The sequence below is a fragment of the Rhincodon typus genome, chromosome 29 (genome assembly GCF_021869965.1).
Source record: "Rhincodon typus isolate 14 chromosome 29, sRhiTyp1.1, whole genome shotgun sequence".
Taxonomy (NCBI): domain Eukaryota; kingdom Metazoa; phylum Chordata; class Chondrichthyes; order Orectolobiformes; family Rhincodontidae; genus Rhincodon; species Rhincodon typus.
This window is the reverse complement of record NC_063360.1, coordinates 39,242,566-39,253,639: the sequence shown is the minus strand read 5'-3', so window position 1 is coordinate 39,253,639 and position 11,074 is coordinate 39,242,566. Positions and strand designations below refer to the sequence as shown.

Below are 11,074 nucleotides of genomic sequence, written 5' to 3'. Positions count from 1 at the left end.
TTAGCAACAATTGAGATTGGGCTAACCGGCCTATAATTTCCTGTCGTCTGCCTCCTTCGCTTCTTAAATAGGAGTGTTACGTTAACTGTTTTCCATTCCACTGGGACCCTCGCTGACAGCAGTGGTTCCTGAAAGATCACTACCAATGCCTCTACAATATCCTCAGCTATCTCCTTCACAACACTTGGATGTTGTCCATCCGGTGCAGACGATTCACTCGCCTCTAGACTTTTCAGTTCCCCCTGCACTTTCTCCATGGTGATGGCCACTGCACTCACCTCTGCCCCTTTGACCTTATTCCTTTTTTAGTTGTCCTCTGGCTTTTAAAGGCTTCCCAATCCTCTGGCTTCCCATTAATCTTTACCATTTTGTATGCTTTTTCATTTGCTTTAATGCTGTCCCTGACTCCTCTTGTGAACCATAGTTGCCTCATCCTTCCCTTACTATGTTTCTTCTTCCTCAGGGTGAATTTCTGATATGCCTCCTGGATTACCCCAAAAACTCCCAACATTTTTGCTCCATTGTCTTTCTTGTTAGCCCCCCTTTGAATCAACTCTGTCAAGTTTTTCCAGCACTCCTTTGTGATAACCCTTAATCAATTGTAATATAGTTCATCCGATTTAAACTTCTCCCCTTAAAACTGCAGGATGATTTCCATTATATTATGGTTATTGCTTCCTAGGGGTTCCTGCACCTCCAGCTCCCTAATCAAGTCTGTTTCATTACAAGACACCAAGTCCAGAATTGCCTGTTCCTTGCTGGGCTCTACGACACGCTGATCTGCAAAACCATCTCCTTGACATTCCATGAGTTCCTTTTCTTGGGATCTGATACAAACTTGAGTTTCCTAGTCCACTTGCATATTGAAGTTCCCGATGATTAATGTAATAGTACCACTCTGAATTAGTATCCAGCCAAGGCGTTAATTAAACTAATCAAGCAGAGTCATCATGGCTTCATGAAAGGGAAATCGTGTCTGCTCAATTTATTGGAGTTTATTTTGAGGGAATCTCAACCCGAGTGGATAGAGGGGAATGCTTTGTATGTTGTATTGTTTGTATGTAGTGTGTTGCATTTGACAAAGTACCTCACAAAGGTTTAGGTTGAGAGAAAGTAGCCCATGGTGTTGGAGGTAGAGAATTGGCAAATAGGCAGGCAATAGCCAGTGGGGATAGAGGGTTCATTTTTGGGTTGGTGGTGTGTAACCAGTGAGGTTCCTCAGGGATCAGTTGTGGGACTAAATGTATTGGAAGGAAGCAAATGTTGTGCAGCCAGATTTTGCAGATGACACAAAAATAGCTGGAAAGGCGCTCTGAGAGGGATACAAACTATTATCAACAAGATATTGATAGATATATTGGGAGAGAGGGGGCAAGTCCGTAAATGGAATATAATAAGGGAAAATGTGAAATTGTTCATTTTGGAAGGGAGAACAAAAGAAAAATATTATTTAAATGGAGACAATCTGCACCACAAAAGGAAATGAGGGTGCTTGTGCACAAAACACAAAGTTAGCACACAGGCAACAGGTAAACAGGGAGACAAATTGAATGTTGGCCTTTATTTCAAGGGGGTTGAAATACCAGAGCAAAAGTATAAGTCTTAGTGAAACCATACAAGGTGCTGGTGAGACCATACCTGGAGTACTGGGAGTAAAGTTTTGGCAAAGATCAGGAACATCAACTAGCAGCAAAACGGCACAACGCGCTCTCCTCCATATCGGTACACTCGGACTGTGAAGGCCATCAGTTTAGCTGGGCCAAGGTAACCATAGTAGCCCAAGCCAAACGTAGACACGCACGGGAATTCCTAGATGCATGGTTCTCACCCATAATGCAATCAACAAGCACATGGAATTGGACCCCATATACAAATCCATGCAGATCAAAACCGGAAATGACACTACTCACCACAACGGACCAAATAGTATAAATTCCAAGCGGAGTAGAATAACATCGCTTCATCAGAGGCTCCACTGATGATGTCATCTAACATGGTGACATCGTCTAAATGAGAACAAGCCAGTTTGGTGAGCAAGTCAACAACCTCAGTACTGGGAGCAGTTTTGGTCCCCTTATTTAAGGAAAGTTATTTCTTTAGAGGCAGCTCAGAGAAGGTTCGTTAGGATGATCCAGAATATGGATTGTCTTAATGAGCAAATACCCAACAGACTGGGACGCTACTCATTGGAATTTAAAAGAATGAAATTGGCACCCCTTTATTCTGAGTCAGATGAGGAATTTCCTGAGGGTTGAGTGTTTTTGGACCTCTTTGGAGCAAAGATCTGTATATTTAAGATTGAGATATATTCTCGATTGAGTGGAATCGAGGGTTACAGAGAAAGTGTAGGAAAGTGGACGTGAGCAGTGTCATCCAGATTTGTTCCTATTGAATGTCAGAGCAGTCTCGAATGGCCAAACAGCCTATTCTTATTCTGATTATCCGCTTTTGTGATTTCTGTTAAATACACTGTAATAAAGCGTGTGACTCCTTCCTGTCCAGAGGTTAAAATAAATCCCAGTGGGGATTCATGATTTAGGACCAACAGGTGTTTAATGCATAGATGTTTAAAATTAAAAAATAAACTGGAAGTGGGAGTATTAAAAATGAACAATGCATTGGAAATGAAACAGGGCAATATTGGGGTTTTAGTGGGAAGCCCTATTAAACTGATGCCATAGTACTGCAATGTTGAAAAAGGCAAATGGAATCTTAGGATATACAGTTAAAGGATGGAACTGAAGTCTGAGTGTTCTTCTTTGAATATTAGCTTGACTATTGTGTTCAGTTCTGTGGATAATGATTGAAGGAAATATTGTAGCGTTGATGGGAGTACAGACTGGAATAACTAATAGTTAGTGAAAAGCTTGTTTCCTACTGAGCCGCTGACCTTGCATTGCCTTTTCCTGGCCTCTGTACTTTGTACTTTGTGTATTAAATGTTTCCTTGCGTACAAACCTAACCTTTAAAAACTGTCATCTTCACTGTGGTCTAATTTTTTTTAAACTCCTTACCCTGGTATCCTTACAAGTTACTACTGTTGAATACTGGAATAACTTCTAGTCATTCAGCTTCTAGAAGGAGAAGCATTAATGTTACAAGTATAGACCATTCACCTGAGGTTTTCTCTGAAATGCATGCCAGGTTGAAATCTTAACTGTTAGTTATCCCCCAAGTGTTTGCTGAATTTTTTTTCATTTCACAGGGCCATTGAATCCAGCAGACTGAGATTTGAACTTGGATCCTCAAGGTTAATGGCCATTCATGCTGTTCCTGTCATTTTTATTTCCCAAAATAATTTTTCTAAAAATGTTCTCACCATTTCTTTTCATCCCATCCACTCTAGTAAATGTGCTGCTGGGAGGGAATTCCAGAGGCAAACATCAATTTGTGAACACCTGTTTATGAACCTCAAGGGATTTAGCAACATCTGCTCAATAACGTTTGGATCAGGATCTGTATTTCAGGCCCATTCTTCCCCTCCTGCAGTTTTAATTTTTTTATCATTCAGTCACATTGTATTGCGTCCATAGGAAACAGATCTACAAGATTAATGTTATTAAAATTAGAGCAAGATAGTGGAAATATACTGGATCTTTCAGCACATGAAAGAAAAATATGATCAGTTTGCATTACAGGTGAGTCCCCGATGTTCGTAAAAAGCTAATTGAAATTTTACATTTCATGTAATGAACTAGACTGGCACGTGAGATGTTGCTTCTGCTATACACAGTGCACTGTGGATTTCCTCAGTCTTAACTCAAGGCTGCATAATATCTATGTTTCCTATCTTCCACGGTAGTTGGGAAAAAAAGCAATTTTGAAGCAAAACTGTTGAATAGATACAAGTGGGGAAGGTTGTTTCCTGCATGTTAACTCGTTCACCCAGAGTAAAAATAAAGTTCCATTTCCTAATTACAACATCCAACTTGATGCTTAAAAGATTCTTAGAATTTACTTTTACATTTAGTTTCATTTCAAATATTGATATAATCTTAGTTGGGTTCACAAGTTTTTGTTTCTGAAGAAGAAATCTGAAATCCTGTTAGTTACTAAAAGAATAAAACAACATTCCATGGTTGAAATAAAGTCATTTTTCATATTCAATAGTCAAAACAAATATTAGATTCTATCTTGAGTAAGCACCAATACTCTGAAACCCAAAGTCAGTATAAATTCAATGTAAATTGGGAAAATTGTTTACTATAATAAACAATAAACAAGTGTCAGGTACAACTAAGACAAGTCTTGCACATTGCCTCCAACGTTCCAGCATACATGTCATCCGTCTCAGCCATAAAGTCCTTCAGAACTCCTGTCTTCCTCAAATGAATTTCAGCTCCTGTTCTAGAATATACTTTGTAGATGACAGTAGCGCCCAAGCTGAGTTGTGCAGCTAGGACGTTCACCAAAACTGGTAAACAGCTGGGGAGGTTCTGCAGATCAGTTTAGAATGGTCTGAATGCATGGATCCATTGGTGTTACCTTTTAAGTAATAGTTGTTATGACAGTATATTTGCTTGTTCTCAGAATCTGGATCTGTCATCTTTAACTCGCGTGAACTACACCATTGGGATTATCACCTGAGCTTTTGTATAGTCTCAATCTATTTGTCTCACTGGAGGGTCGGAGGCTGAGGGCTGACCTTCTAGAGGTTAACATAATCATGAGAGGCATGAAAGATCATCACCAATGCGTCCATAATCTTAGATATATGTAAGTTAAAAGAGAGGCAAGAGTGGACATTGGACTGCTGGAAAATGAGGCTGAAGAAGTAATGGGGAAACAAAGAAATGGTGGAGGAACTGAATGGGTACTTTGCATCAATCTTCATGGTGGATGACTCCAGTACCATACCAGAACTTCGAGAGAGTTGGGGCAGCATAGGTGAATGCAGTAGCCATCACTAAGGAGAAGGTGCTGCGGAGTCTGAAGGTGGATAAATCGCCTAGAGCAGATGGACTACACCCCAGAGTTGTGAAGAGGATAGCTGAGGAGATTGGAGGCATTGGTGGTGATCTCTGAGGAATGACTAGAGTCAGAGAGTCACAGAGAACTGGAAAATAGATAATATGACATTCCTCTTTAAGAAGGAAGTGCAGCAGAAGACAGGAAACTATAGCCTGACCTAAGTTGGTAATATTTTAGAGTCCATTATTAAGGTTGACATTGTAGAGTACTTGGAAGTGTGTGGTAAATATGGCTGAGCCAGCACAGCTTTGTAAAGGGTAGTTCATGCCTGATAAATCTGTTACCTTCTTTGAGAAGGTTAAAGAGCAAGTTAGATAAAGGACAGCCATTGGGCATGGCTTATTTGGATTTCCAGAGGGCTGCAAAATAAAACGAGCTCATGGCATTAGTCATGGTAATGGCATGGATAGAGGATTGGCTGACTGGTAGAAGTCAGACTGTGGATAAAGGTGTCTTTTCAGGATGGCAACTGGTGACTACTAGAGTTCCGCAGGGGTCAGTTGTTGGGACCACAACTAAACACACTGTGCGTTAATGATGTAGATGAAGGAGCTAAGGATATTGTTCCTAGGTTTGCAGATGACACCAGTGTGGTGGGTCAGGTAGTGCTGAGGAAGTGGCCAGGCTGCAGAAGGACTTGGACGGACTTGGACAGACTCGGAAAGTAAATCACATCAACTGCACTACACTCACCAACATATTTAGTCACCTTTTTAAAATAATCAATTAGTCAGATAGGATTGCCCGCGAACAAATTTGTGGTGACTATTTCTGATCAACTCCTGCCTTTCCAAGTACAGTGTTGATTAATCCTGTCCTGCAGAATTTTTTCCAATAATTTCCCTACCGCTGGCATCAAACTGGCCTGTAATTACCAGGCCTATCTCTGATGCCCTCCTTGATCAAAGGAACCATGTTAGCTATCCTCCAATCATTTGGCAGTTCACCTGTGGTTAGTGAAGTATTAAGTATCTCTGCCAGGGCCCCAGTAATCTCCTTGCATCCCATTGCAGCCTGGAATACATCTCATGAGGCCTTTGGGGATTTGTGTATCTGTATGCCCATTTAAAATATTTAGTGCCTCCTCCTTACTAATCTTAACGTGTTCTACAACCTTACTGTCCCAGGTGAAATCCCCCCCCTATAAAGTCTTCCTTCTGTGTGAATTAAGATAAGCATTGATCTAAGAGCTGACCCATGTCAACTGGCTCCACGCACAAGTTGGTGCTTAGACTCTGATGGGCCCCAACCTTACCCTTGTGATTCTTTTACTCTTAAATATACTTTTAAAAATCCTTGGAGTTTTTCTTGATTCCATCTGACAAAGATATTTTGTGGACCTCTTTGCCCTCCTAATTTCCTTTTAAAGCAACTTCCGATACACTCTACACTTTTGAAGCACCTCCCCTGTTTTTAATGCACTGTACCTGACAGGTGTTCCCTCCTTTTTCTTCACAAAACTCTTTGATATCCCTTGATGCCCAGAGTACCCTGAACCGCTGCCTTTGTCCTTTACTCTTAGAGAAACACACTGGGCCTGAATTCTCACTATATTTTTAAAATACATTTTCCAAATGTAGACTTACTTGCAAGTAGCTGCTTTCAGTCTGTTTGTTAGTTTCTAATGCTATTGAAATTGTCCTTCCAGCTGCCAGTTTAAACACATGATTTCTGCACTATCCTTATTGCTTTCCATAATGACTTTGAAGCAAAGTATTATGGTCAGTACCCCCAAAATGCTCACCCATTGAAACTTCAACCACTTGACTGCTTTGTTCCCTAGAATTAGGTCTTACATTGCTGCATCTCCAGCAGGGCTATCTACATACGGTGGATGTTATTAACTTGTCTGGTATGGGTCCTTTCTGTCCCTGGTATCTAGGCCAATTTGATGATCAAGGCTAACAGGGAAGTAATACAGACATTTTTTAAAGAATATTTTAATGTTTAAAATGTCTTAATGTTTTGCATTGATTCATGGCATGAGGGCATCTCTGGCTAGTCACATTTGGGCTAGATGAGGTAAGGATGGCACTTTCCTTCATTAAAGGTCATCAGTGAACCAGATGGGTTTTTACTGACAGTCAACAATGAATTCATGGTCATCATTAGACTTTTAATTCCAGATTTATTTTGTGATTTCAGCATTTTGTTTTATAAAGAGCAAAACTCTACCTATAAATTGCTCCAGTTCCAAATACAATAGAGACAGCCCCTGCATTTTTCCTAAATTTGCACTTGTTAACTCATTGCCCAGATATTAGCATGTGTTTTCTGCATGGATGTTTTTGTTGCTGCTGATGTGTTATCCTGAGAAGATGCATTAGAATGCCCCATATTGGCTGCAGACAGGTACATAATTCTTAAGTCCCCAACTGGTGATTGAATTGATAATTACAAGTTGGATGGACATCTTTTGAACATTGCACCTTAGCAACTGTTTGTTACCGTAACACTGCATGAATAGCAGATCTGGCTAAGGAGGTGAATCTGTATAAACTGATCATTGACCTTTCAGGATCCTTGGGTTCATTTGGACCAGCAAAGAGAAATCAGAGCAATTGCTTTCATCGCAATGAGGAACCTTCTTCAAATTGTTTCTGATCATTGATTTGCAGAGTTGCATCTCAAATCATTTTACAGTTATATTGATAATTTGTGACTCCCACTCAAATTACCAAAAGTGGTTCATCAGTTACAAATTTTTTTTGCATTTAAATTTACTAAATCATGAGATTTAAGGTTCATAAAATTGTACATGTGCTCTTAAAGTCTCTGGGATATTTTTGATTCACCATTTGGTTTTAGGGAGAGACAGTGGTGTAATGATGATGTCAGGTAATGCAGCAGCCCAGGCCAGTGTCCTGGTGGAGTTAAATTCACTTAATAAATCTGGAAATGAAAGCTCGTCTCGGTAACGTTAATCACTAATGCCCTGTAGGGAAGGAAATCTGCCATCCTTACCCATTCTGGCCAACATCTGACTCCAGACCCATAGCAATATGGTTGACTGACTCTTAATTGTCCTCTTTAAGCTCTTCAGTTAGAGGGAATTAGGGAATTACTCAATTACCAGTGACACTCATCCCAAAGAAGAATTTTTGAAAGCTGATTCACTTGGGCTCTCTTGTAAATGTGGTTGGCAAGAACACCGATGTGAAATTAGCTTTTCCAGAGCTGTGAGAGATCCTGATGAGGGAATAGTAGCAATCCTTTCAATTAATTTTATTTATTTACAGGTATTGGGGTTGTTGGCTTAGGCTAGCATTCACTGCCCATCCATATTACCTAGAGGGAAGTTAAGAGTCAAACATATTACTTTGGGTCTGGAGTCAAGTATAATCGAAACCAAGTAAGGACAGCAGTTTAAGGTCATTCGTGAACCAGATGGATTTTCCCCACGATTGGCAATGGTTTCATAGGCATCATTAGACTTTTAATTCCATATTATTTTAATTGAATTCAAATTCTACCATCTGCCATAAAGAGATTCGAATCCAGATCCCAAGAACATTACCTGGGTCTCTTAATTAATAGTCTAGCAATAATACCACTAGGCCATCACCTTCCCTGATGTAGAAATCCCAGGACTGTGGCCTAATGATGATACCTCTCCAGAGCTGTGATTTTTATTTGATGTGATGAAAAAAAGAGCTTGGTTAACTGATGGGTGAGATTAAATACTGCAGAAATGGAGAGCAGGGTCTTGGCAGCTATCATTTTCGATTGCACCTTCTATTTCCTGTTCATAGTATGCTGTGTTGGTAGAAACTAGTGCTGTTTTTGAACAACTGTTACTACATAAAAGCTGGAAGCACTTCCTTCCCATCCTTTTAGGAAGGGTCACCGGACCTGAAATATTAACTGATTTTCCTTCACAGATGCTGCCAGACCTGGTGAGCTTTTCCAGCAACTTCTGTTTTTGTCCCTGATTTACAGCATCCGCAGTTTTTCTTACTTCCCACCTACTGACTTCCTCTAATGTGAAAAGACGGAGTAATGAAAGCCACTCCACACTGGTTCACTGTTGTATATTACCATTGACTTATCCAAGTATTGTTCAGGGAAGGTACTACAAAAGAAAACAGGTTCTGTACCTGTACAGAAAAGGACAGTGATCCCCTTTTGCTTTAAATTTAGGAGGGCTATAGATCATTGTGAACAGATTCTCTATATGATGAGAAGGTAATTACTTTAATTCGCCCTTTTCTGTGTGCTGACAGTAATTCTTGATATTCTCACAGGTGAATGGACCAGATGGAGTTCTCCAGAATGGAGCAATTGATGATGCCGTTGCCAAAGCAAGTCAGTTATTACCGGAACTGAACTTTGAGGAGGATGAAGAGGATACATACTACACAAAGGATCTTCCTTTGCATGCCTGCAGGTACCATAGCCTGATTACCCATTTAATCTTGCAAAGAAAGAAGTTGGAAGAAGCAGGGAAGCTAAATCTCTTGGGGACAAAGTGTAGAAAATGTGGAAGACCACGGACTGCATGTCCATAGGTCCTTGAAAGAGGCAGGACAAAAAAAAGCTGGGTAGATATCAGGAATTCATTGCCCAGTTTGGTGTCTGAAGCAAGAATTCTCAACTCATTTTAAAAGGAACCTGGATTCTCACCTGAACTTCTGTAACTTCAAGGCTGCAAACCAGATGCTGCAAAGTTGAATTTAATGGGTGGCTAGTTTTTTTTTCAGCTGGGGAAGAGGTGATAGGTAGAATTGCCTCTTTGCACGCTGGACCTTTCTCGGGTTGTCGGTTTGATCTGCTTTTTGTCCTTTTCTCTGTCATTTAACTCTGTACAGTTGCAGAAGTAGTCAAGTTCCAATCCGTTGCAGCGGTCTGCTCTACTTTCAGAATATGAAGCGTGGAAGGGGCAATAGCACCTTTGTCTCCTGATTAATCAGGACCTCTAGACTTGACAATTCTAACAGTTTTCGCTGATCTCCCATATTCTTTTATTCTTAGGCACAAGGCCATTCAAACTCTGCCTGTGTCTTAACTGACTGCAAATCCCGTTTGCCTGTAATCCATCTGCTCACAAATCTACATTGGCTCACATTCAAGCGATGTCATGATTCTAAAGTTATCCTTGTTTTCAGAAGACTCCAATCTCTATATTATCTTCTAGCTCCACAACCCTCTTAGATATACCTGCTTCTCTGATTCTGGCATCATGAGCCTCTCAGATTATAATGGTGTCACTGTTGGTCTGACCTTTTGATGTCCTAGATCATTTGCTTTGAAATTCAACCTGTACATCTCTGCACCTCTGGATGTCACATTCCTATTTTTAGGACACCTTCAAAACATACAGCTTTGAGCAAGCTTTTGATCTTTTTAAACTCATGCGCCAAAGATTGATAGACATCACCTTCGAAACCCACGTCAACTTCCATCAGGGGAGCAAATATATGGGGGTATCACTACTGCAAGTTCCCCTCCAAGCCACTCACTATCCTGACTTGGAAATATATCACCATTGCTTCAGTGTTGCTGATATTCCCTCCCTAAGGGCATTGTGGGTCAACCTACGGAATGTGAACTGCAGTGGTTCAAGAAAGCAGCTCACCACCATCTTCTCAAAGGCAGCTGACAGGCGATAAATGCAGTCCCAGCCAGTGAGGCCCACATCCCGTAAGTGAATTTAAAAAAACCTGCTCCTCTTGCATTCGTCCTCTGGCTTTAAAGATTGCTCCCCTAAATTAGCACGTGATTGCCCATCTTTGCACATCAAAATATTTTTGTAATGTTTTTAAACCAGCACCGAGTACATCGTGTGCCTTCATCAGAGATTCATGAGGTCAAAGTAACCAGCATGTAATTTCTAGTAATATACCCCCACATATTACATGGTGCAGTGGCTTCGCCTCACGTGATGCATGAGTATCTTGTTAACAGGTTTGTGTTCAGTGGCAACATTTGGTCAATAACTAGTAATTGCATTCCAAACCACTTCCATTTCTAATTTTGCTACGCTGCAAACCTTAACCATGAATAATGCATTTGGTGTAAATAAGCGCCCCTGCCTCCCCCGCCCCCCCCTCAGACATCCACGAGGTCAAAGTAACCAGCATGGCCCTGACTGTCGCATGGACAA

The 11,074-nt window shown here is 40.7% G+C and overlaps 1 protein-coding gene across 1 annotated transcript in view; it reads left to right on the top strand.

The window, feature by feature from the left end:
- The first annotated feature begins 3,605 nt into the window (after positions 1-3,605).
- The window catches only part of LOC109924149 (paired amphipathic helix protein Sin3b), a 35,774-nt gene continuing 28,305 nt past the window's right edge, over positions 3,606-11,074 (top strand). The window contains exons 1-2 of the mRNA XM_048613955.1: positions 3,606-3,638; positions 9,216-9,358. Of these exons, the coding sequence (XP_048469912.1) occupies positions 3,606-3,638; positions 9,216-9,358 (176 nt within the window). The remainder of the gene's footprint in view (positions 3,639-9,215; positions 9,359-11,074) is intronic.